This window comes from Physeter macrocephalus, unplaced genomic scaffold (assembly GCF_002837175.3).
Source record: "Physeter macrocephalus isolate SW-GA unplaced genomic scaffold, ASM283717v5 random_1425, whole genome shotgun sequence".
NCBI classification, from domain to species: Eukaryota; Metazoa; Chordata; class Mammalia; order Artiodactyla; family Physeteridae; genus Physeter; species Physeter macrocephalus.
Window position 1 is genome coordinate 1 of NW_021146216.1, and position 25000 is coordinate 25000.

Consider the following 25000-nt stretch of genomic DNA (forward strand, 5'->3'; position numbering starts at 1 on the left):
TCTTTGCACAGGTGTTCCTCAGAGTACTTCCTCACCGTTCTCTGCTTTTCCTTCCCTGCTTTCCCAGCGGGTTTTCCCCTACATCTCGGCCATGGTGAACAATGGCTCCCTCAGCTATGATCACGAGCGGGACGGGCGGCCTACAGAGCTGGGGGGCTGTACGGCCATCGTCCGCAATCTCCATTATGACACCTTCCTTGTGATTCGCTATGTCAAGAGGCATTTGACGGTGAGTCCCTGTTCTGGACCTGTTGGCGATGTGGGCTGTCTCGCTCCCGCTTCCGTGGCCTGGCCCTGATTTATCTCTTCTTTCTGTTCTAGATAATGATGGACATCGACGGCAAGCACGAGTGGAGGGACTGCATAGAGGTGCCCGGTGTCCGTCTGCCCCGGGGCTACTACTTCGGCACCTCCTCCATCACTGGGGATCTCTCGGGTACCGCCATGTGCCTCCTTACTAGCCCTAACTGAGGTCCCATCTCGGTAGGCAGCCTGGGTGAGGCTTCTCAGAGGGGAGAGCCAGCCAGGCAGAGCTCTGGCAAACAGGTGCCCTGTGAGTGCTTATCTTCATGCATTCTCGTGTCCAGATCCCTTAAAAGCCCAGGCCGGGGGTTATCTAGCACAGTTGTCTTCGGGAGATGTTTGGTGCTAATGGAAAGCAGTGTTTGCCTCTACATCAAGCCAGCTCTTCCAGCCTGTGTTATGAGTTCTGTGCTTTCCTATTTCTTGTGCCTCTTTTTATAGTCGGGTTCCTGTCCTTTCACCTAATGTGCTGAGTTCCCTTTCTCTTAACAAAGCTTTTCCTTGACTCTGCCCTCCCTCTTCCGACCCCCAGACTCTCCTCTGTGCCCAGACTTTTGCATGTGTTGTGTGTGCAGATGCTTGTGTTTCTAAGACATCCCCCTCTGTAAATCTACCACCATGGTAAATGCTTCACTCAGGCCTGTGTCTCTGCCGTGCTGGTAGCACAAGTAGTTTTGTAAAAGCTCCTTCTGTTTCTTTGCTGTTCTGTGTGCTTGCTGTTTGTCCTCTCTTCAGCTCGTTTGACCAATTACTCTGAAACCCCTGCCTTCCTTGACTTATGTGGCGTTAGCAGTACCGGGCTCTTCTACTGTTCTCTCTCCTCTGGATTTTCTTCCTACTTGTTTCCGATTAGAAGCTTCTTTTATGTGCTTATTCTCTCCCTTGGCTTTAGCATCAATCATAATGTCTTTTCAGAAGAGGTAAAGAATTAAACTTTTGGTTCTTTTCATATAATGTATTATGAGTGAAGCTAGGATGAGGTAGAACTTTCTTCTGGCAGAAAGAAAGGCACATACCCATCTGAAATGGGCAGCACCCACTCAGTTTCAGCCATTGTTGCCAATAGAAAATGTGGGCTCAGTGAGGCCATGTCTTCTAGTTTTTCAAGAGAAGCTGGAAATCTGGATTTTTTAAATGAAATCTGGTTTTGTAAATCCCGGCAACTAATTTTTTTTTTAAAATCAACCTTATTGAGATATGCTTTCCACATAACAGAAGTATATCGTGTGAAGTGTTTTGACAAATATTTACATTTATATAACCACCATCCCAGTCAAGATACAGAATGTTTCCATCAGGGAAAAGTTCTCTTGTGCCCCTTTGCAGCATTCCTCCCTTACCTTGCCTCCAGGCAATCATTGATCTGCTTTCTGTCACTGATAAGAGATTAATTTTGGCAGATAGTTCTAAATACTGTGCAGGTAGGCCAGAGCTGTGGGCCATCTTACCTTGGCACAGGTAAGGGGAGGCACAGGCTGCAGATCTTTGCTATGGAATCTTGTTATGTGACTCAGGTTGAAAGAGGTATCCCTGTCCACAAGTTTCCTTTGAGCTTGCAGCCTCCTGGGACCTGCTCAGTTAACCTCCTGTTGTACTTGTCAGTGGGAAGTTTTTCCCAGCTGTTGGAAATGGCCAAAGAGAATAATTTTTTGTTTATCCTAAGGAGTCCTTTGTTCTAAGTTCTTGGCGATAATGCCTAGGTTAGTACGTCCATGTTCTCGGCCTGTAGGATACCCCTAAATACAAATTGCGTCCTTCTAGTAAGGTCTTTCTTGTCAACATCGTACCTTGTTTTGCTGTGGATTACTGGAAACTGCTGAGAAAGGACACATCACAGCTGTCCCAGCCTTTGATGCCCCTACACTGTGAGGAGTGTCACTGTGGCTCTTTACCCTGTCCCGTGGTTTAATCTCAGTCCTGGCAGGGAAAACATTTTTTCTAATTGAAGGTAAATCCAGTTTTTTTACCTGGGGGTCTGCTAAAGGCTCGAAGAGTCCAAGCAGCTGTAAATGCCATCCTAATAATAGAGATGGCAAGAAATCCAGGCTGCAGTAACCAACCTAGCAGCAGTGAGCACCCCCTAGCACTCACATTTGTGGCCTCTTAATACAAATACCAATACTAAGAGGAACAAGAGCTTCTTGGGGATATGGCTAATGCCAGGTCTAAGGTAGGAAATACAGGCTGAAAACTTCCTAGAAAAGCAAGGAAGATGTCAAAAACTTCTGGGTTCGTGCGAAAGGACTCGGGAGCCAACTTCAGTAGGCTCCCGCTCGGTAAAGTTGGGTTGGGTTGAGCTTCAGTAAGAGATACAACTTCAGTGTATTGAGACACGTCAAGTATGTTTGACTGTCTGGATTTATAACGTTACTTTAAAAAAGGAGAGAACAAATTGAGTCCCTAACTTCTTCATCCTTCTCTGGTAATTAATAGTGAGATTCAGGGTCACAGTTACTGCAAAGAATTAGGCACAGTCCAGAAGGGAAGTGTGTTCCAGGCCAATAGCTGTGCCCTGCTCATGGCTCATTAAACAGCTGCTGTGAGGCCCTCTCCTGTCTTGCTTGTGTGTGTTGTCCATGTTAAAGGGAAGCTGTGGGGCTACTGTGTCTCCTTTCACTAGAAGGTTTTACATGTGATTGGGGGTTAGTTCTTGTATCGTCTCTAAATTTTATTTTATTTTTATTTATTTATTTTTATAACATTGACTTTCCTTTTTTTATATATATTTTATTTATGTATTTATGGCTGCGTCGGGTCTTAGTTGTGGCTCGCGGGATCTTCATTACAGCATGCGGGATCTTTCGTTGTGGCACGCGGGCTTCTCTCTCTCTAGTTGTGGCGTGCGGGTTTTCTCTCTAGTTGTGCGCGGGCTCCAGGGCGTGTGAGCTCTGCAGTTGTGGCACCGCAGCTCCAGAGCGCGTGGGCTCTGTAGTTGGCAGCACGCCAGCTCTCTACTTGAGGCGCGTGGGCTTAGTTGCCCCGAGGCACGTGGGATTGTAGTTCCCCGACCAGGGATCGAACTCGCGTCCCCTGCACTGGAAGGTGGATTCTTTACCACTGGACCACCAGGGAAGTCCCTCTCTAAATCTTAAAATTATATAGGTAATGCATGCTTGTTGATAAAAACTATAAATACAGGATAATGTAGAATATTCCCTGTTCTTTGTCCTTATTTTTAGATGAGAAACAGAAGTTTCAGTTATTTTATTTCAGGTCACTGTTTGTTAGCTGCGGATTAGAAGCTTGAACCAAGACACTCTTTTCAGGGTGGCTTGAGTAATCCTTGTTCTCTTTTTCTTTAGACAACCATGACGTCATTTCCCTGAAGTTGTTTGAGCTGACGGTGGAGAGAACCCCGGAAGAGGAGAAGCTGCATCGAGATGTGTTCCTGCCCTCGGTGGACAACATGAAACTGCCCGAGAGTGAGCACGGGGGATCCTGGGGAAAGGCCCCGTGGCCAGGGAGGAGGTTGAGGGCTGTGGGGGTCTGGGGTGACATGCAGTACAGCTGACGGGGCTGCCTCTTTTCGGGGTTCTTCTCCCAAGCACCTGGAGCACTTGCCCCTACTTCCTCACTTGTCTCCGTGTTACAGATGAGCAGACTGTGGGCTGTTTAGGTTTTAAATTGTGGCAACCGGAAAGGGAGAGTCTGAGCTCTAGCTCCCAGAAATGGGGACTTGATAGCTTGTTGGTTGGTCCTTCCCACCGGGCGGGCTCCCTCATTCTGACTTGCTTCTCTCTTGCTTCCTTAGTGACAGCCCCGCTGCCGCCCCTGAGTGGCCTGGCCCTCTTTCTCATCGTCTTTTTCTCTTTGGTGTTTTCCGTATTTGCCATCGTCATTGGGCTCATACTCTACAACAAATGGCAGGATCAGAGCCGGAAGCGCTTCTACTGAGCCCTCCTGCGACCACGACCTCTGTGACTGTCACCCAGGAGTACGGGAGGAGCAGGCACCGGCCTGGGCACATAGCCAGGCGGGTCTTCTCCCGTCTCCAGCAGCTGGTCAGGGACTCGCTTCTGTCACTGGAGCTTTGAGTGCAGGGACGCTGCGTTCCCATGGTCACCCATGAGGACGTCTAACTCTGGATCAGGAAGCCCACCCCCCCGGGCAACGCTGCTGTGATGTGCCTTTCCCCGCAGTCCTGCCACTCGGGAGCGAAGAGGGATGGAGAGAACATAGGCTGTCATGATGCCAAAACCACCGGAAAGAGTTTCATAGCCCAGGCTGCCTTGTTGTTGGGCTCAGAGGACCCTCGTACTTCATTCTTGAATCTGCAAAGACTGAAAAACTGATAACTCCTCATACCTTCCAGCCATCCATCCACTGGTTTTTGCTTTTTGTCTAAGCCTCTCTCCAGCTGAGGAGCTTTCCCTGGAAATCTGGATGGAAACTTCTTCCCTGCCTCGCCTTCCTCTCCCTCCGTTCATTGTCCTCTGCAGATGCAACCTGAGCTGGAAAAGACGTCTGGCTGCCTCTCTCTTGGGGCCTGGGGCTGCAGAACAAACTTGAGTTTCACTGACCCTCTTGAGGTGGCCGCAGGGGGCATTCTTCTGGGGCTCACTGCTCTAGCCTTTGTTCTTGCGGGTGGATCTTGGTTCTGTTGGTGTGTTCATGACCCTCCCAATTAGGTCCCTTTAGGCCCTCAGCCAGGTTTGGCTGAAAGCTGGTGTGCAGGTCAAGAGAAGCTTGGGAGACGTCACGGATGCAGTGTGACTAACCACGTTTTGACACCGAAAGCAACATCTGTCACATGATCTGACCACGTGGAGCTGTTTCTGGACTCTCTGGAGCCTGCTTAGCTGCATGTTTCGTGTTCATCATAATTTTTGGAAACCTACTTAGAGTGTTCAAAATGTAAGGAAACTTTGTTCTTATAGCCTGAGCTTGGATACTCCCCAAAGAGGAAACCTGGCTTCTCTTTCTTAACGGATAAGGAATGGTTGTTGTAAATCTGGAAGCAGTAGACCCCCGTCATCTGTGCCTGGAAGAGTTCATTGTCATTTGAGCAGCCGAGCCTGAGTGTCCTCTGTGGGTCAGCCCTGATTCCACTGCCTTACCTGATGAGGGGGTCACGTGCTGCTCACCTGTCTGCCCTGTGATTCCATTGCTAACAGGCCGGAAGCTCCCTGGAGGGCTTGGACTCGGAGCTCTCCCAGCCCTGTGCTTCTGTAGCCTGAGGGAAAGTCTTAACATGGCTGATGGAAACCAAACGTGAACTTTGAGTGGCCTTCCTTTCATGGGTGGCTTTGGCTGAGCCTTAGCCGTCCACCCTTGCCCTGCCTTCTGGGTTGGGAAAGCGCTCTGTTCAGCCCTGAAGGAAAGGAGGGTTACCTTGTCTGGCTGTGGGTCTCTGTTGTCTGCAGCTTTCTGTATCCTTCCCACAGGCGGCAGTGCTCTCGCGCAGGTGGGGTGACAGTGGGACCCTCCTGACCTCCCCCCACGGCAGAGCGGCTCCAGAGTGCCAGAGGGTCAGCTGGGGCCCCGGGCTTGGCTTTCGGACCAGGTGGAACTGAGAAAGCAAATGGCTGTTCTGTGTTTTTGAGTTCCGGGGGAGACTGGCTAGACCCCTGTAGTGGGAGGACGCCAGTGGGCTCGTGAGCGGGCCCGGGCAGGGGTGCAGGAGGGGCAGCTCAGCGTGGAGATCGTCACCCTTGTGGCTTTTGTGTGATTCTAGCTCATGAGGTCCTTGAGGCTCTGTGAAGAGGGCGGGGAGGACGTGAAATGCAGTCCCCCCACCCGGGCCGGCCTCAGAGCAGTGTGTGGTGCAGGGAAACAATCTGACTAGCGTGGTAGGTTCTGCCCTGGCTCTTCCCTTTTGTTCTAGAAACATGCTTCCCATCGTGAGTGGGGCCGAAGGTCGTTCTGGGCGCTGGACTCCCAGCTGTGTCCCAGAGGAGGGGGCCCCCTGGTCACGTGAGGGGTGAGCGGCGGCCTCGGCCGGCTGCTTACCCCGCATGCGCCACCTTTCCTCACAGGTGCCCTTCCTTGCCTTCTGTTTTCCTGTGACGTCAGGGCCGCTTAGAGTGGAAGAGTCCCTGGAGACTCGAGGAGGTGCGTAAGGGTGACATCATTCCCCGTCCTTGTGAGTCTTGTCTGAGAGCCTGGCGTTTTCAGCCTTTCATGGTGTTGTGAACCCCGCCAAATTACAGGGTGGCTCCGTTACAAAAGTTGTTTATTTCAGTGGAAAATTACAACTCTGCCCTTCTTGTTGGAAGTGGTCTGAACAGAATGGTCAGGATATCCCTAGACCCCGGAAAAAAGGAACTGGTAGGAAGCCCAAGGGTAGTGCTGTGGATGGGCAGGAGAAAAGCCTGGCAGACACGGGGGAATTAGTCTGGTGGGGCTGGAAGTTCTGGGAGAATAGCTCACAGGTGATTTATGTGTCCCTGGAGGAGTTTCAGCTGATGGCCTGTTGTAGATTCCAGGTTCTGATGGGGAGTGGTGAGGTTGGAAGAGTTGGCGTTGCTGGTGTTTAGTGAATTGATGATTTTGGCGTATATTTGAATGGGAGCATTCAGCCGAAGTTCAGGCTTGACCCAGCTCATGGCCAAATAGTTCTAGAGAGAATAGGCAACAGTTAGCCTGAAGTAGCAACCTGAGGGCTCTCTCTTGGGTCATCCCGAGAGCAGCTGTGCCTTTTCCCCTGTCTCCAAGGTTGTCACTCACCGGAGCTGAATAGATAAAGTTGAACAGCAGGAGCCCTATAAGCAGTATGATTGAGATGGCTATGATTTTGAAGCGGTAGCGTTTCCAGAAAACATGGATGAACCTTGCAATGGGTGACCGAAACCACATGAACAAGGTATGGGTGCGTCTGTCCAGGAGCAGGGATGGCAGAGAACGGAGGGCAGAGAGAAACTTCAGGTCAAGTAATCCAGAGCAGAGGTCTTTCATTTTAAAAAAGCAGCTTCTGCCCTGCCCCCTCCCCAGCTGTTCTCCCCCGTTGTAACTGAGCATTGAGCTGGAGTGGGGAGGTGGGGGGATAATTATCCCTCTTTACTTGTCAGCCTCCTTCCCCGGTCAGCACCCCATACAGACCGCTAGGCCCAGCAGCTCAGCTTTGTGAACGAGGAAGAGACTTGGTGCCTTTGCCCTGCAGGCCCTTACAGGGGAGGATGGAGTGTAGGGTATTGGTTGGGTTCTGACTGGCCTCTTCCTGCTGCCTTGATTAAGGCTTCCTTCTCTGTCAGAATCTCCAGGGTCATCTTCACTTTACCCTAGAAACACCATGGGTGGTGGGAGCTGAGCTCAGATGGCAGGAGCAAGGCTAGTTTTAAAGGCCTCTCCCCAGGGTCCAGAAAGGGAAAGGGATTTAGCTCAGGCCCCCACAAGTCTTGTCAGAGCCGTTATGCGGCACAGTAGTCAGCCCTGTTCCTAGGCAACAGGCACCTTCCCCAGCTCCTACCGACAAGCGCCATTTGCCGCCATCGAGGACCTGGCAAGGCCACCAGCCGCTTACAGTCTTCATCTTAAAGAGGGAGCAGTGCTTGTACTGGAGGAAGTGAGGCCACTTGGGGTCAGCATCCATCATCCTGACGGAGCATAGCTTGGCGTGCCGGGCCGGGAGGGGCATGTCAGACAAATCCAGCTCCAGGACCCCTGAGCCCAGAGAAATGCCGTCAGCAAAAAGGAGCTCCCTGTCCTGTGGTCATGGGCCCCGTGCCAGGATCTCACCTAGGAAGGCATCCGCAGAGATGATGTTATTGTCCCAGATCTGGACGATGAGCCGGGCTGGGAACTTCACCACCGTGGGGTCCAGGCTCCATACGTAGTCCTGGAGGATGGCAGGAGAGCATATTTCCGGCCTGTCTCCTCTGAGAGTTCCTCTGGCCACTTAGCAGCCCATCACCCAGCAGTGGTGGACCGTCGAGGAGGAGGAGAAAGTCGGGGAGGGGGAGGGGGGAGCGGGGAGTGGTCCCACCCCAGGCCACATTCCAAGTGTGTTGGCGCAGCTCGCAGGCTCTGAGGGGAGGGGGAGCAGGCCTCCCGCTCCTGGGCCTGTTACCTTCTGACTCAAGACGCACGCTTGCTCTGCTGCCAGGTAGTCCAAGGTGAAGATGAACCGCCAATTGAAGATGCCCTCCCCCGTCAGGGAGTGGTAGTGGACATCTGTCTTCTGCACGTCCTTCTCCAGCCCGAATAACCACCTGGGGCCAAAGTCCACTCACCTGGGGTTCACTTGGATTGTCCCCACCCGTGAGCTGGAGCCCTGGGAGGGGGGCTGCCCAGTAGACGCCAGGCATGGGTGGAAATGGAGAGACGTCACCCCAAGATTAGTAGGACCCCCAGGAATGACAGAACTGGGCAAGTCTGAGGGCACTCTGACGGAGCCCCGCTCCTATCCCTCACCCTTTGACATAGATGTCGCTCATCTTCTCGGTACTTAAACTGTTTTCCTTCAGGTCCACGTGGGCAGTTTTCCAGATAATGCAGCGCAGCTCATACCTGTAGCCACTGTTCTCTGAGGCTTTGCTGAGGAATAGCTCCCCAGCTGCAACCTCGGTGAGGGAAGAGAGGCCTGGGAGGCTGCCCTCCGGGCCCACCCAAGTCATGCTGCGTTTGGGGGACCACAGGGAAAGGAGGCTCCCCAGATTCCCAACAGAGGAGGAGAATCACCGTAACTCAGTGTTGGAGCCCACCGGTGCTCCGCACGCTGGGAAGGCCACGCTGGTGCGGTTGCTCGGGAGGTGGGTGTCACTCACCTTCTAGGCTTTCTGGGCCTAATGTTGAATGGGGGGCCAGGAGGCCCAAGCTTCTTGGGGAAGATGTCCACCCACATTTGCACCTTTCCCTAGAGTGGAGATGGATTTGCTGGCTGGGGTTGGCCGGCCCCCGTCCTCAGCATCCTGGTCTGGTGGGGGGCCCTGTCTCAGCTTCTAGGTCTGCTGAGGCTGTGTTTCCAACACCCAGTGGTGGGGTATCGAGGCATCTGGGAGGTGGGATGGACTTCAGACCGGAAGTCAGCGCACCGCCCATCAGCTTCCACTTGTTTCTTTTTTTGGCTGGGAGCATACGATGGCTACGAGGCTGATGGCTGTGGCGCACGGATGTCACGTGTAACTGGGGTCCGGAGGGTTGATGCCATTTAACAGGTCCTGCTGGACAGCCTCTCTGGATGGGGCTCCAGAATGGGATTGGGGCTGCAATTATTCGCCACCTTAGTGGCCCTGAGTAAGAGTAAACTAGGTGATCTCCAGGTCATTTTATGTTGTGGAACCACATCCTAAGGATGTCAAGCTATCCACACAGCACAGAGGTCTAGGAAAGAAGGGTTGAAGCTGGTACGAAAAGGGGAGACAAAAGAGGGTAGAACTACCAACAGTGGAAGATAGATTCCTTCAAACCATGTGGCCTAGTTTTATTCTTTTGAAATTGGCCCCATTTAATGAGAAAACAGGTTTAATGAGGATGGTTTTAAAAAGTGCTCAGTAGAGAACTTTGTATCTAGAATGTGCTATCAGCTTGAGAGATTTGGAGAATGAGGTGAGCCATTCTGGTGGCTGGAAGGTAGGGGGTAATTAGGGTGCCTGCGGGGATTTTTATTCCTCCTGTTTGGGGTTCCTTGCCGTGGAGAAAACACAGCCTGCACGTAACAGCCAAGCCGGGGCTGTGATGCCTGCGCTCTGACCCCAGGTGCTGCCTCCTTACCCTCCCTCAGGAGAGACTAAGGCAGTGCTGGCACCGGCCGGGAAGGCCCCAAAACACTTCCACAGCTGACATGGGGCCTCGGTTTCTCGTCGGTGACTTTTCCAGCTCTGAACTTCTCCATTCTAAGAGACACCACTGCGACTTCTTGCTTATTAACACGCGCAGAACGTGCTTGTCTTCTTTTCACGGACATCTGTGGGTGCCCGGCCTCTCCTTCCCCTCTTGTCCTGATGGGTGGGCTTCCCCACCGCCTGACCCAGCCCCTCCAGTCTCATACCTGGTCGATGCCCGGCTGGCTGTCGCTGTACAGTGTGCGGGTCTCCACGTGCTCAGGTACCAGTCCCTGGGTGTGCAGGAGGTACAGCGCAAGGCGTTCTTTCTTAGATCCCAAAAAGCGAGCAGTAGGGGGCTTGAGCTCTAGGTTGGCGGGGGATGGAAGGAGGGCAGCAGGAGGTCATTAGCCTTCCCGTCTCCCGCGCAGGCCCCTTCTCCACCCTCAGCCTGGGCAGTGGACTTGGTTATCCGCTACAGGAGAGAAGGGGAGGCGGGGTGCCCTCTGGCAGCTCCTCCATCCTGTAGCCCCACTTGTCGCAGAGGCCCGGCTCTGTGCTCTCTGGCGGTGTGCTGTGCTTCTCACCGAAGCTTTGCAGTCTGAATTTTTTCCCATTGTAAAACACGGAGTCATCCTCAGGGCTGAACACAGGCGGAGGCAGTCCTTTCTGCTTGGCATGGTGTTCCAAGAGCAGGCTTGGGGGCATCTGATCCCGCCAGCTAAAGGGCCCTGACCTGTGGGGGAAAGGTGGGGAGATCTGAGTCCTGGAGAAGCCTCTGCTTCGAGCTGCAGGCTGACCAGCGCCGGGAGCGGCGGTGCAGACAGGTACGGGCCCCGGCTCCCCAGCCTGGGATGCAGGCGTCTTCGAGGGGAGCTGTGGGCTAACTCTTCCAGCCGCCGCCCCGTGCTCCCGTGCCCTGGTTCAGGTCCACGCTTACTGGCAGTAGGACTTGGAGAGCCCACAGCGAGCTCCAAAGCCAGACAGGAGTCGGTTTTCAAGGTCGATGACGGTGGTCCCAATCTTATCATCGGGTGAAAATAGGTCAAAGTCATACAGCTGGATCTCTAGGTCCTTCTCCAGGGGGATGGTGCAGCTCATTTCAAACATCCTTGGGTGAGGGTGTTGGAGACACAGAGACCGAGGACCATGTTATCTACACAGCTCCCTCTCCAGCATCCCAACCGCACGTGCCCGTGCTCCATCCCCTGTTTGGCCCTGGTGAATTTGGGGAGCAGAGCCTGGGATGGCTCTTGTCCGCCAATAGCCATCCCTCAGTCGTGGCTGGGAGTAACTTTTGACAGGCCTGGCGTGTGGGACTGAGCTCCCTTCCCAGGCAGAGTGTTTGAGGGGGAGGAGAGAGCTGGGCTGCCCATCGATGCATCTTCCATCTGTTGGACGCTGTGCTAGGAACGTGGAGACTAGAAAGGAACGTGAGAGTTCTCTGCCTTCTGGAACTGCTCCCGGCACAGAGAGCGGGGATGTGGGGCTGGGTGCGTTGGGGCAACTCACACGCCAAAGATGGGGTCCACAGTGTTGGGCTGGTACTTGTCCCGGTTGCCAAGCTTTGTCTCTCCCAGTTTCAGGATCACATAAGGGTCACACTGAGGTTCAGATAGACGTGAGAGGACGGGAAATGGAGAGTCAGCCCAGGTTGGTCAGGGAGGGCGGGAGTGGGGCAGAAAGGAGCCCCTTGTACCAGATGGGGCCTGTGGCAAGTTGGCAGTCTGGGTGTCAGCCTGAGGGAGCTCCGGGATGCTGGGGTGTAGGGTGAGGTGAGGGGGGTGCCCGGGCCGGGGGAGATGAGCGCTGCGGTTCAGGGCTGCTCGTTACCAGGCCATTGGTGTCTTGGGGCTGCAGGTTGACTGCTTGCACCACGTACACCCGCACCAAGCACTGCTGAGGGAAGTCTTCTTTCTTAGGCCAAGGCAGGAACTGGCGAGGGGGCTTGGGGGCTTCTGGATTCTCAGGAAAGGGGTAGACACGGAATTGGCCCTGTGTGTGTGTTGGGGAGGGAAGGTGTTGGCCTCTGGCCTGGCTCTGTAGAGCCCTCCAGGAGGTGCCCCTGGTCCAAGGTCAGGCGAGTGGGTTGTGTGGAGGGTGGCAGGGGCGAAGCCCGCGAGGACGGGTAGGGGCACGTGCCGCAGAGATGCTCTGCGGGGACCACGGTGTGGTTTTCCGCTGAAGGGAGGTCTCGTTCCAGCCCCACCCATCCCTTGGGCCCCGCACTGCACTTGTTTTCGAAGGCTCTCGGGCCTGCGAGAGCAGCACAGGCCCGAGCTGGGACGGAGAAGTCCCCGCCCTTCCTGCGCTGGGGGAGGCCGCCCTGAGTCCCTGCAGAGGTCAGTCTCCGCGCCCCACTCCCAAGACCGTCAGGCCCTCCGTGCCCCATCCTCGTGCCGAGCGTATAGAACCAGCGCTCCCATCAGAGTCTCCCCTGGACAGGAGGGGCGCGAGGTGACGGGCGCAGCTAGGCAGGGCTGGGACACGCACCTTGAACTCCCCTACCACAGGGCTGTCCAGCTTGGGCCGTTCTTGGTAGAGTTTGAAGGTCTGGCAGAAGTCTTGCAGGCCTTGGAAGGCTGGCACGGCCTCCAGCTCGCAGTCGTATACCTGTGGGAGGGCGTGTGGGACCCGGCCGGCACGGGGAGCTGGCCAGGGCTCGGGGGGGCCGTTCCTAGGATCAGGGGGTCGAGGGGCCCCCCCCCAGGTCTCGCCCCAGAGCATCTGCCCCGGGGCCAGCAGAGCTGTGCTGGTGGGCAGCCCTGGTTCCTGAAGGGGTGTGGCCCGTGGCGGCGTGGCCAGGAGTCTTGTGAAAAGACGGAAGCCACCCCCACCCCCGACTCGGTGGTTCCCCAAGGACTCGGGGCTGGGTATGTTGGCCTCTCTCCATCCTTCGTCAGTGTCCCCTCGTAGGGGCCTGCAAACCTTCAGGGTGTGATACTCTTTGTACTTGTACTTTAGGGCCTGGGGAGCGTCTCCTGTGGCCCAGAACAGCTTGCTCCACCAGTCCACTTCCTGGTCGTGTTCATCCTGGCAGCGAGGAGGAGGGGCGTTGAGGCCCTGGGGAGAAGGCACCGTGGCCTTCCTCTGCCCGGAGCCGTGCTGCCCCACCTCCCTGAGCTGCTAGAGTTGTTCCTTATCCCCCGGGGCTGAGCCTGCGTCACCTCAGCTTTGCTGGACTTGAACCAGAACTTTTCATAAAGGTAACCTAGGAGCTGAAAAATGATTGCGGGTGAGCAAGGCAAGGCCTGGCCGCCCAGTCCGCCCACCGCCTCTGACTTCCGAGATCAGAAGGGGTTCGAGGCCACGGCTTCCTTCCCTGGCTCCCTTGCCCTTCACAGAGGCTTTTTAATTCAGGGATCCTCAGACATAGGACCGGGGCCGAGAAGGAGGGTCAGGTTCGTTCTTGGTTCTCATTGCCCACAGCTCCCCACTTAACTCTGGAAGGGCTCAGAAGTTCAGAGCCTCAAGCCCCTCCCTAGGCCTCCTGAAGCTGAATCTGCTTTTGCTCAAGATGCCAAAGGATTCCCGTGCATATTCGAGGTTGACAGGTGCTGCTCTAGAGCAGCAGTTCTGAACTTTGGAAACACTGGAGTCACCTGGGGCGGGGGTGGGGCGTAGGTGGTTTGGGCTTGAATAAAATAATTGCTGCTCCTGTTTCCTACCCCCAGCAACTGGTCAGAAGCCGTTTTTGGGGGGGAGCGGGCTGTGCAGCACGTGCGGTCTTAGCTCCCCCGCCAGGGATCGAACCCATCCCCCCTGCAGTGGAAGCGCGGAGCCCTAACTACTGGGCCACCAGGGAAGTCCCTCAGGACTTTTAAAACACTTGGGCATTTCTAATGTGCAGTCCAGGCTGAGATCACCGCTTTCGAGTTCTCGTGAACAAGCAGGCCTCACGCTGGGGGCGCGGATATCGGAACTCTGTTTAATCTGTACCCTCCTCAGGCACAAGGGCTGTTTCCTCTAAATGGCACGGGGCCTCCAGCCCTTTACTCACCTCCTGGTACTTCTTCACAGACAGCACTGCGTGGAGAAAGCGCAGTCATGAGTCTCAGGAGAAGGGAGAAGTGGGCGGGGGGGGGCACCAACCCGGCAGGACAGCCAGGGCCTCGGCCACGCCCAGTGTGCCAGCTGGTTGGTGAGGTCTGGGGAGGGGCAAGCAGAAGGGGCCGTACTCGGAGGCCGTGGGGGCGTGTAGTCCTCAGCCCAGGGGTCACAGTAGTAGGGCTCTAGGGAGTCGACGTTGGCCTGACCCACCACGGTCTCCTGGCCGAAATCCTGGTTGTCTACCACCTTCAGCACCAGGGGCAGCGCAAAGGCCTCATCCGCAGGCATGTACTGCAGCCCAAAGGAGAGGCCGGAGCGTGAGGCTTCCCACGAGCAGGGGCTGCCCCAGCCCTGGCCCAAGGCCTTCTCACCAGCGTGAGGAAGAGGGCTGACTGCGTGAAGTTGGGATTGGTCTGGAAGTCCCTGATGGGCTCTGTCTGCACGGACTCTTCCCAGCATTCCACCAGGAGCCGGGGCGAGCGCACCTGCTTCATGTTCCGAAGGCCCCAGACCAGCATCTGCCAGAACGGAGAGGGAGGGTGGGGAAAGGGGCAGGCGGCCCCTCTGATGGGGTCCTGGCCTGGGAGCAGTGGGGCCTCAGGGGGCCTGCAGGGCCAGGGCACGAGGCTGGGTGAAGGCAGGGTCTGAAGGCTCAGCCAGGCCTCCTGTCCTGTGAGGGATGAGTCCTCCAGGCCTGGACGCTGTGGTCGCCCCTCCACGAGGGAGGTGCCCGTTAGGTATTGCCCTTCCTCCCCTGCTGCCCGTCTGGCCTCTAATCATCTCTCTCAGGGGTGACTTCCGGCTGCCGGCTGCCTCCCAGGCCCGCAGCAGCTGGAGTGCCCCGGGGTTCTTGGGCACCTCTGTGCCATCCAGCTCGTGGCTGACCTGGATCCCACGGCCAGTCAGCGAGCCAGCACCCTGGGATCTCACTCTCAACGGACAAACACTTGGGTACCCCAGGAGCTGTCCACACCCTACTCATTGGGCCGCCTCAGGGCCAGAGTGGAAACCAGCCAGGTGGTCTGATCTTGGCTCCAGTGCCGGGAGGACCTGACCATCTTCCGCTCTTTGCCAGGTTTGTGGCAGGGCACGTAGGTTCTGACCTGGGGGCCTCCATGCTACTTTCAGAAGAGGTGAGAAACATCCTGGCATTTGCAGTCAGGCAGGGCCGGGCCTAAACTCTGGCGCTGCCACTGAGCCCCTGTGTCCCTGTGCGTGGGCGTGTTGTTTCTCAGAGCCTGAATTTCCATCTCTGGAAGGTCGTCCCTGCTTTTTGCACAGGGGCCTCATGAGGCTCACATTCGGTAGGTAATGAACGCTAAAGCCCTTTGTCTACGACCCACTGCAGAGGTTTGCGTTAAAATACTTTTAAATGTCCTGTCAGAACTTCATTTCTCTCCTGTCTCCCTCCATCTCTCCCACGGTATCTTCTCGGGGTCCAAGCTTTGGAGCAGGTGGGCAGAAGGCCCAAGAGGGTCGGCAGAGAGCGCACCGTGGTGCTCGACTGCTCTGGGGGTGGCTTGCGCCCTGCCCACCCGCCCCGCTCCACGTTTCATCACCTCAATAGCCATTTTCCTTAGCTTGGGCTGGATGCTCTTGGGGAGGATGTAGATCCCATTCTTCCAGGGAACACTTAAGATCGGCAGCTGCTGTCTGAGACTCTGAAGGGATGAGGTGGGAGAGCAGGGAGCCTGAGGCCCTGTTGGGCCGGTCCTACTGTTCCCCCGCCCCCACCCCCAACGCAAGCAGGACCCTAAGAGGCTCAACTGCGGCGGCCCCGGAGCCCTATGGGCAGAAGCTGGCAGGGGAGTCAGGGAGAGGCTGGGCAGGCCGGCACCTCCCAGCCCAGCGTTCTGGTTCCCAGGCCCCAGGACTTTGCCGAGGGGCTGCGGTTGGGGGCCGCTGGCTGTGGGAACATGTGGCAGGGGGGTGGGGCGGGGTGAGGGCACTGAGCACCACACCCCCAGCCGGGCCCCCTCTCCCAGCACCTCAGTCTCGAGGATCAGCTCACAGGACGCCAAGATCTCGCCCTCTTCCTCCTCCAACCCTTTTACAAGGGGGTGCCACCTCATGGGGGGCAGGATCCGGTTTTGGACATCCAGCCAGACCACCGGTGACCACGTGCTCCGTCCCCACAAGCTCTCGTTGCCCTGGAGGGAAAGGGGAAGTTCACAAAAGTTCGCAGAGGCCAGGCTGGCAGGGGTCTGGCTCCTCCTGGGATTCTGACAACTCTAGGATCGATGCGACGTGCTCTGCGAATCAGGTCCCGCTGGAGCGCTTTCTGAATCTTCTCCTCTAAAATAAAAGCTCCTCACGGAATTCGCTGGCCGTCCAGTGGTTAGGACTCCACGCTTCCACTGCAGGGGGCACGGGTTCGATCCCTGGTCGGGGAACTAAGGTCCGGCATGCCGCATGGCACGGCCAAAAAAATACATTAAAAACTTCTCAGAGCTCTGCCCAGCCCAGCCCACCTTACCTGGGGGTCCCGCTGCCACAGTTCCAACACCACAAATGGCGGGCTCTCTTTGGTGTCCTGGGGGTTCTCGTACAGAAGGACGTGCTGGAAGATGAGTGTCTGGGCCCACGTAGGGGCCGCAGAGCTCTTCAGGGTTTGGGTACACTGGCTGTGGTTCAAGAAGACCAACCGAACGAAGGGTGCTGTGGGTGGAAGGAGAGCCGTGCCTTTGAGCTGCCGAGTGAGGCTCTCCTCTCTCCTGGCTGCTGCCGTTAGGACTCCGCGCTTCCACTGCAGGGGGCACGGGTTCGATCCCTGGTCGGGGAACTAAGGTCCGGCATGCCGCATGGCACGGCCAAAAAAATACATTAAAAACTTCTCAGAGCTCTGCCCAGCCCAGCCCACCTTACCTGGGGGTCCCGCTGCCACAGTTCCAACACCACAAATGGCGGGCTCTCTTTGGTGTCCTGGGGGTTCTCGTACAGAAGGACGTGCTGGAAGATGAGTGTCTGGGCCCACGTAGGGGCCGCAGAGCTCTTCAGGGTTTGGGTACACTGGCTGTGGTTCAAGAAGACCAACCGAACGAAGGGTGCTGTGGGTGGAAGGAGAGCCGTGCCTTTGAGCTGCCGAGTGAGGCTCTCCTCTCTCCTGGCTGCTGCCGCCACGGGACTGGGTACCCGGGGAGGCTCAGGCCAGACAGCCACAGCCACTCCAGCTCCCCAGAAGGCCACCTCAGAGTAAGCCACAGAGCACATGGGCTTATAGCTAGAGGCCCCTTATACCATCATGGTTGGGGCCTAGCCGTCACAGACGCAGAGGGCCCGGCGGCTCCTCTGGAGGGGTTCTGGGGAGACCAGGCTACACGTGGCTGCCCTTCCACAGCATCAGCAAGTGGCCTTGGCATCAAGGAACATCACACGGCCCTCTCGATGAGGGTGCTGTTGCCCAGTGGACACAGCTCCCAGCAGACACCCACTGCCCTGGCTCAGACCCTCGTCCCACAGTCTGGCTCCCAACAAACAGGGCCACTGCCAGCCCAGGGCAGGAGCACGGGACTCACCTGAAACCTCCCATGGGGCCTCCACACAGGGCTAGAAATGGCCACACCTCCTCCCCACCCCTCATCTTCTGTCCAGCACAAGGGACAAGTGGTTCCCAAGCGTGTCATCCTCCCTCTTCCTTGTCAAGGCCCAGCAAACTCCTCCTCCCTCTTCAAGGCTCCGCTAAGTGGCCTCCAGTGGGAAGAAGCCTCCCTGTCTTCATTGCACGGTGCTGGGGTCACACCGCAAGAGCGGTCCTGCCTTGTATTCCTTGTTCTTGTGTCTTTTCCCCAAACCAGGGCCATGAGCTGCTGGGGGCAGGGGTCTGCATGTGTGTCACCCCCTCCTCGCCACATCCCTTATGCCGCTGGGTGGCCACGTGGAGGGGCTGGGGGAGAAGAGGTGCCCACGCCTACCCTGGAACGTCTGGATGTGGTTGGACATCAGGTTCCGGGCCTGGTAGATGTAGCAGAAGAGCTGGTAGTAGTGGGGCTCTGGGTAAGAGAGGAGCTGTGTCCACCCCCGCCCCCAGGATCCCCACCCCGCGCCCCCTGCTCCCTGCCCTCAGGTGCTGGGTGTCTCTGGGGCCACCCAAGCCGACTCTCAACTGAATGCTCACTGTTGAAGACGCAGTAGATGAAGGGCAGGTTGGGTGGCTGGGTGATCTCTGGGGGAGCCCTCCCGGAGCTCCTGATTCCGTCCAGTCTCCGTGTCGACGATACCGTGTCCCCTTCCCTCTTAGCTTGCTGTTTCATATCTAGACTCTGTGCCCAGGCAGGACAGACTCCCTGAGGCTCATAGGCGCCTTTCCTGTCTCCCCCAGCCCAGGCTCAGGTCACCCTTCTCCCCATCCAAAGCCTGAGGATGTGGCTCCGGGGCCCAGGACCCCCCCACCTGCAGCGGTCAGTGCATCTGGCCACACGGGGCATCTCCGTCTGCCTGGCGCACCAGGGGGCCCTGGCTCCGGAGCGGGGGTTGCAGGGAGGAGACACCTAGCCCACTGGGGCTTTACCAAGGATCCCTCCAGGAGGAATATGGGTGCAATGCCCTTGACCTTGTTGGGGGCCAGCCTGCGGTGCCAGCGGCGGCGGCGGAACCGGCTCTGGGGCTGAGGGTTCAGGTGGAACTTGGAGCCGAAGATGCCGTACTCCCAGCCCGCCGTGTCCTCAGCCAGGCTGGGCTCGTGCTGCGGGGAGAGCAGAGTCGCCCTCTCACCGGGTCGAGGGTGGGTGGGTCCCACCACCCATGGTCCCGCCAGGTCCCTGACCAGGCGGCCCCTTACCAGCTGCAGGAAGGACAGGGTCTCCTGCTCGTGGCTCAGCCTCCCGTGGTCCCGGTAGCGCACACGCGCCCAGCGCCGGCGGCGGCAGGAGTAGTAGGTCTTCTCCACCGAGTTCCAGACCTGGGGCAGCCCCGAGGGCGGGATGCCCACTCCGTACTCCCAGCCTGCGGGACCAGGACACAGCCCGTGGCCGCCCAGGGGCCCACAGGCTCGGGGGCTCGGACAGGCCTGAGAGATAAGCCCTGGAAGGGCAGGCCGAGGGGGCAGTGCTGTCCCTCACGTCCAGGTCTCTCCAGCCGCAAAGGAAGGTGTGCTCACACCGCGTCACCCGGGTGGCCTGGGCTCAACTGCCCGTCTTACAGACAAGGAAGATGAGGCTCACAGGCGTCCTGGGACACACACGAGGCCACACAGCCCGTAAGTAGCAGAGACTGCGTCTCGAGCCCAGGTCTTCCGACTCCCAGCCCACCGCCCCTTCCCTGGAGCCGCCTGGGGGGAACCAGGCTCTGGACGCGACCCCCGTCCACGTGCTCGGGAGGCGCTTAGCACCTGCCCTGTCTCAAAGCTGGGGCCCACGTCTGTGGCAAGGGTGGAGGCCCTGCTCTCCGGAGACTGAGGACCCCCAGGAACGCAGGCCTACCCCACCCGACAGCTTGGCTACTTTCGGTTCCAGGCCCGGCCGCCCTCAGCCGCTGCCCAGAGGACTGACCCTCACCGTCCACCGCGTGGCTCAGCTCCACGGCCCACTTCTTCTTCACGTGCCAGCCCTGGGGGCACTTCACATTCTCCCGGGCCTCCACGGGTTCCCCGTTCTGTGGGTGGACAGAGAGGGCGGGCCAAGGGCCGTCTTGCTCGCCTACTACAGCTATCGTGGCCTCCAGCCCCCAGGAGCAGACCGCGCTTGTTACGTCTGATGCCGCCCACATGTTCACTTAATACGCTTTTACTGCCTTGCCTTTCCGAACCGTACGTGCATTTTTTAAAGGAAGCTCTATATAAGCAGTGTCAGTGGAACCACTCACCATAAATAGGAATCAACCGTACGAATGACTGTGAAAGCAAAATAGTGTGACTGAATCTCAGCTGGACGCTGCCGCCTGCCCAAGGCGGCTCTTGGGAAGGGGAGACCAGTGTGCGTGACAGATGGGTTAAAGCTCACTGTCCAATCAGTGGCCACCAGCCTCCTGGGGCTCCTTAAATTTAAGTTCGTTAAAAATGAAACAAAATTCGGGAATTCCCCTGTGGTGCAGCGGTTAGGGCTCCGCGCTTCCACGGCTGGAGGCCCAGGTTCGATCCCTGGTCGGGGAACTAAGATCCCGCATGCCGCGCGGTGCCGGAGCAAAAAAGAAACAAAGTTCAAAGTTCAGTTCCTTACTGAACTTTGAATTCTGGGTAAAAGTGCCACCTTCGAAGGGGGGAAGGAAAGGTGCCCACTCCGTGGTTCTTCCGGTCCCGTTTAGGGGACCTCTCCCCACCACCTTGGGACACAAACCCCGTCGGCGCTCACCCGAGGTCACACCAGGGAGCGGGGCTCCAGGGAGCGGGGCTCAGATGGTAACGCCTGATCCGGTGCTCTGTCCGCTCAGACACCCAGCTCCCAAGGCGCCCCCAAGGCGCCCCCTGGTTGAATCGCTTGCTGCCCCGTGCACCCGCTCACCGCGTCTGTGTTGGGGATGGCGGCAGGCACCCAGGCCCCTGTGGCGTCCCGGTGCTCGTTCTCGTACACCTCCTCCAGCACCTGGCTCTTGTTGATGTCTGTGTCCAGGAGGAGCCTGGGGGCAGTGAGACCCCAAGTTCCCAGCATCTCTCCCTCAGCTTACAGGCCCCCGGGGTCCTCCTCTGATGGCCGAGCGCTCCCGTACCTGGCAGCCCCACCTGCTCTGGGCAAGGCTGGGCAGCGGGGCCTGGCATGCAGGGTAGGGGGGTGGGCAGGGCCCCCTGTCCTATGCACCCCAGCCCCCGGGACCGGGCTGCAGTGGCTGTGTGCCCGCCTCTCTGGGCTGCGGCCTACTGGCCCTCCTGGGTAAAAAGAAGTGTCAGCTCCAGTGCTGCCTGTCCGGGGGCACACAGGCTCCGGGGCCCGCATTCCAGCCTTACCTCCGCTGAGGCTCCGCTGTCCACGGCCCCTGCCAGTGCCATCCCTGGGGCTCCTTGAAATCTTCCCTGGGGAGGGCCTTGTGCCCCATGACATCCGAGAAGCTGGGGCAGTGCTGCAGCCACTGCTGTCCCCACTGGTCCTTATACTTGGCCTGGTTCTCGTACTGGGGGAGGGGAGTCCATCAGTGCCTGCTGCCACCCCCAGCATACCCAGCACCGGCCCTAGGCCCCCCCACTCTGGGCTGCAGGCACCTCCCAGAAATGTGGTAGTCAGGCAGAGGGCCATGTGGCACCTGCCCGGGGGCGGGAGCCGCGTTGTCGCTTGTAATGGGACAGCACTGCCCCCGCTGTCAATCAGCACAGACAGCTGCCACTCATCAAGGGCTCACTGTGGCTGGGCCCATGCCAAGGGCGTTACATGAACCGTCCCCTTTCAGCCGCACACTCCCATTTCACAGGTGAGGAGACTGAGGCTCAAAGGTCACCTCTACCCCAGGCGGCTCAGCTCTCAAGGAGTGGGGTGGGGTGGTGTGGATGCCTGTGTTAGAGCCTGGTGGTGCCTGCGATATGACCTGTCCGCCCCGAGTCACTGCTGACCCTGGGGAACCTGGTCCTGCCCCACCACTGCCACGTCTTGCTGCCTCTGGACCTTTCTTCCACATTCCCCTTCTGGGCACGCGGCCCCCGCTCCGTACACTCATCCTAAATCCCTCTCTGTCTCAGCACCTCCGAGTTCTACAATCTATCCACAGCATGCAACTGAGGAACCATGAAAATGTTTTGACAAAGTAAGTTAAAAAGCCCGAAACTCAAAACTTATTTCTCTTCTGTTCTCAGGACCTTCTCCTGAGCCATGTCCTCCCCTCCTCTGATTACAGAGCGGCCTCTGGCCGGCTGCTCACACACCTCCTGGCTTTACGGTTCTAAGGGAACATGCCTCATTGCCGGCTCCTCTGACTGTCCCAGGCCTCCCCCTCCCCGGGACCACCAGGCTGGCCTGCAGGACCCAGGTGGGCTCGGCAGGGGTCCCGGGCTGTCACGCTGATGATGGGCGAGACCCCCTGCAAGCAGTCGGAGCCTTGCTCACCTCACATACCCTGAACTAATTGGGAGAAACTCCCAATCAACCTCCATCGGGGTGAGAGGGACCAGCCCCAGGGGACCCTTCAGCTGCCCTCCTGTCACCACAGCCTATGGCTTGTCAACAGGGGACCTCTTTAGTTTCTGCCACCTCTCTCAAGCCCCTTTCACGGTTCTCAGATTCTGCCAGTGAGGCTCTCCTCCAGCTTCGGAGCTGGGCTGTTGCCGGGTCACCCGGGGCCCCCCCCGGGGCCCCGCTCACCGTCTCCGCGGACACGACCACTTCGCCCTGGCGGAGCAGCTGCAGATCCTTGCTGTCTGTCACGTTGCCGAGCCACAAGCAGACCCGGAGCTGGGCCGGGAGCGCGTCCTTCTTTCCTTCACCCTCTGGGTACTGAGCCAGAGGCAGGTCAACAACCACGGGGGCGCAGGCCCCCAGGGGCAGGGGTGCGGGTGAGGGAGGGGCACACGCACCTGCCCCTTCACCCTGAGCGCTGGGAGCAGGGCCCTCACGCGGAGCTGGGTGGTGGGCGTAACAGAGGCTGGTACGGGTTGCGGGGGGAGAGGGTCAGTGCCGCCGGGGAACCTGGGAATGCTCCAGGGAGGGGTGGGGCTGAGGGTGCCATTGACACGGATGCTACGCGCCAGGCAACGTGCTAAGTGCTCTGATCCTCACACACCACCACGAGGCGGGCGTCGTTATCGCCAGGCCCGTTTCACAGAGGAGCAGGCGGAGGCCAGACACGGTCAGGAGTTGGCTCCGGCTCACACAAGCCAGTGAGCGGTAGAGCCAGGGTTCGAGCCTCAGTGATCCTTGCAGGATGAGGAGGACTCAGGTGGGCCCTTCCACCGTGGCGGAAAGGGCAGTGGGGAGCCAGGGACGTCTCCAAGACGGAGGCAGTGTCCCCCACCTGCCTCCCAGGGGGAGGGCTGGAAGCACAGGGCCGTCTTCAGGGCAGGGGACCTGTGGTCAGTCAGCCTTGTTTATGGATTGTGTCTGATAGGAGGGGCTGGCACCCAAACCTCATGGGTATTAAATATGTAGGTAGCAGCCAATCGTGGTGCGGGGGAGACAGGACAGGGACAGGACCAAGTGAAGCATCAGGATGACGGAGGGGACAAATTTGAGGAATATTTATGGGTGGCATGGACTTGGTGTCGGCCACATGCTGATGGTCCCAGGCCCCCGCCTTCCTCTGTTTAAACCCCATTTCACCTGGTAAAGGGCCTGACAGAGAGGAAGTGAGCGTGCCCTTGGGAGGCTCATGGGGGCTGCCCGGGGGGGTTCAGGGCTTCTCCCTTGGGATGTCCTGGGCCCTCTCCTCCCCTGAGGACCCCTGGCCTCCCCACCTGCAGGAAGAGGGTCTGTGTCTTCCCACAGAACCTGCCGGAGTGCCGGGTCCCGGTCGGGGAGAACAGGATGGTGTGGGCGGGCACCTGGGCATAGGCCACTCGCTGATCCCGGGACATCAGCCAGATCATCACGTCCGGGAGGTTCATCTGGGGCTGCCGGGAGGGAGAGCGTCAGGCCCACGTGGCCGGCTCCAAGGCCCGCCTCCGGCCGGAGTGTCCAGCACCCACCTCGGGGAGCACGGCATTGAGGCGGTACAGCCAGCCCTCCACGGTGGCCACCATGTCCCTGGGCTGGGCTTCCTTGGCCTTCTGGGCCAGCTCCTGCAGAAGGAGGCTGCGGAGCTGCCACCTCTTCTTGTCCAGGTCGGTTGCTTTGGGCTGATCAGTCATGCAGGGCAGTGGGCACCTGTGGCCGGGACCGGGAGGGCGGGGGCTGAGTCTCTCTCCGTGTCACTTGCTCACCATCCCGCCCGGCCTCAGTGCCCTTCCCAGACCCAAGATCCTGCCCCACGCCTGCTGGCCTGACCCGGGGAGCCCTGCCCACCCTCCTTAGGAAGGCCACTCACTGCGGCCCTGGCCCCTGGGTCCTCATCCTTCCCCATCCTTTCCTTCCAGCCCCTGCAGTGCGCCAGGCCCGTGCTCAGGACCTCCTCGTGGACAGAGGTGTGAGCTGTGAGACAGGGGCCAACCAAACCCGGGCGGGAGCGGGGAGGATCCAGTGGGCTGCCGGGCCAGGAGGAGCCTTACAGTGGCTCTTCCAGAACAGGCAGAACCCTGGAGAGGGCCTTGTGGATGGAAGGAGCTGCAGGGGAAAAGGTACGGGCCGGGACCGTGCGGGGCTTGTCTGGACAACGGGGAGGCTGGTTTGATAGGAGCAGCGGGCATGGGTGTCGGGGGAACAGTGATGTGTGGAGAGGTCAGGGCCGTTCTGGGGGTCCCTGAATGGGAGAGAGGCGGCTCTGTGGTTTGGGGAGAGATCTGCGCGGAGCTCATATTTCCTGCGGAGGCAGGGGTGCAGAAGGGTGGTGGTGAGCGTTGTTCTGTAGGGTCCTGTCTGCACCCCAGACCCTGTGTGAGCCTGCTCTGGCTCAGCTCCAGCCCCGGGTGAGGGGCCCACCGCCCCTACTTGCAGTCCTCCATCAGCTCCCTCAGCAGTTTCTCCCACTGGTGGAGCAGAGCCGGGTCCCTTGGATTCCTCATGGATTTCAGGGTGTCCAGATTGGCTTTCTGCCCAGCAGGAGAGAAGTGGCAAGTGAGTATGGGGCTCCCTCAGGACAGGCTGCAGGGCTGATTGGCCCAAGATGGTTTCAGCCAGGACTTGGGGACATTTGAGGGGTAAGCTGGGGATGTCAGTCCAAAGCCGTCACACGCCCTTGCAAGGCTAGGATTCCCACCCACCCCCCAATGGGTGGCGGGAAGGAGCCACGACAGGGTGGGACTGTGAAGAGGTTACAGGGCCCTGACGCTGGGCTCCCCTTCTATCGGTGCGAGAAAGTCCTATCTGAGGCGGGGGCACCGGGTGGCTCTCCTGCCTAAAACTGCTCTGCGGCTTCCTTCCTTAACAGTCACGAAGACCTTTTGTGATCGGACCTTTCCCAGCTTCCCTGGCCTTACTTCCACCTCACCTCCAGGCCCCCACCAC

General features: G+C 58.4%; 2 protein-coding genes across 2 annotated transcripts; one reads left to right on the forward strand and one right to left on the reverse strand.

The window, feature by feature from the left end:
* Positions 1-7: 7 nt before the first annotated feature.
* LOC102994065 (VIP36-like protein) lies at positions 8-5531 on the forward strand (the record flags this gene model as incomplete). Its single annotated transcript, XM_028486420.2, has 4 exons — positions 8-229; positions 322-436; positions 3606-3725; positions 4055-5531. Coding segments are annotated over 4 exons (600 nt in total), but the record flags the coding sequence as incomplete, so codon positions are not given.
* Positions 5532-6243: 712 nt separating this feature from the next.
* Positions 6244-24585, reverse strand: FER1L5 (fer-1 like family member 5; the record flags this gene model as incomplete). The annotated part of the gene is made up of 33 exons (XM_028486421.2): positions 6244-6860; positions 6970-7117; positions 7411-7520; positions 7709-7902; positions 7978-8077; positions 8309-8450; positions 8653-8748; positions 9006-9094; positions 10229-10368; positions 10589-10737; positions 10942-11112; positions 11514-11605; positions 11835-11996; positions 12495-12614; positions 12930-13034; positions 13169-13219; positions 14002-14027; positions 14180-14342; positions 14423-14569; positions 15611-15700; positions 16025-16201; positions 16917-17098; positions 17963-18040; positions 18166-18310; positions 18559-18711; positions 18814-18992; positions 19538-19640; positions 20486-20600; positions 20926-21089; positions 22259-22399; positions 23356-23511; positions 23587-23764; positions 24485-24585. Coding segments are annotated over 33 exons (4359 nt in total), but the record flags the coding sequence as incomplete, so codon positions are not given.
* Positions 24586-25000: the final 415 nt, after the last annotated feature.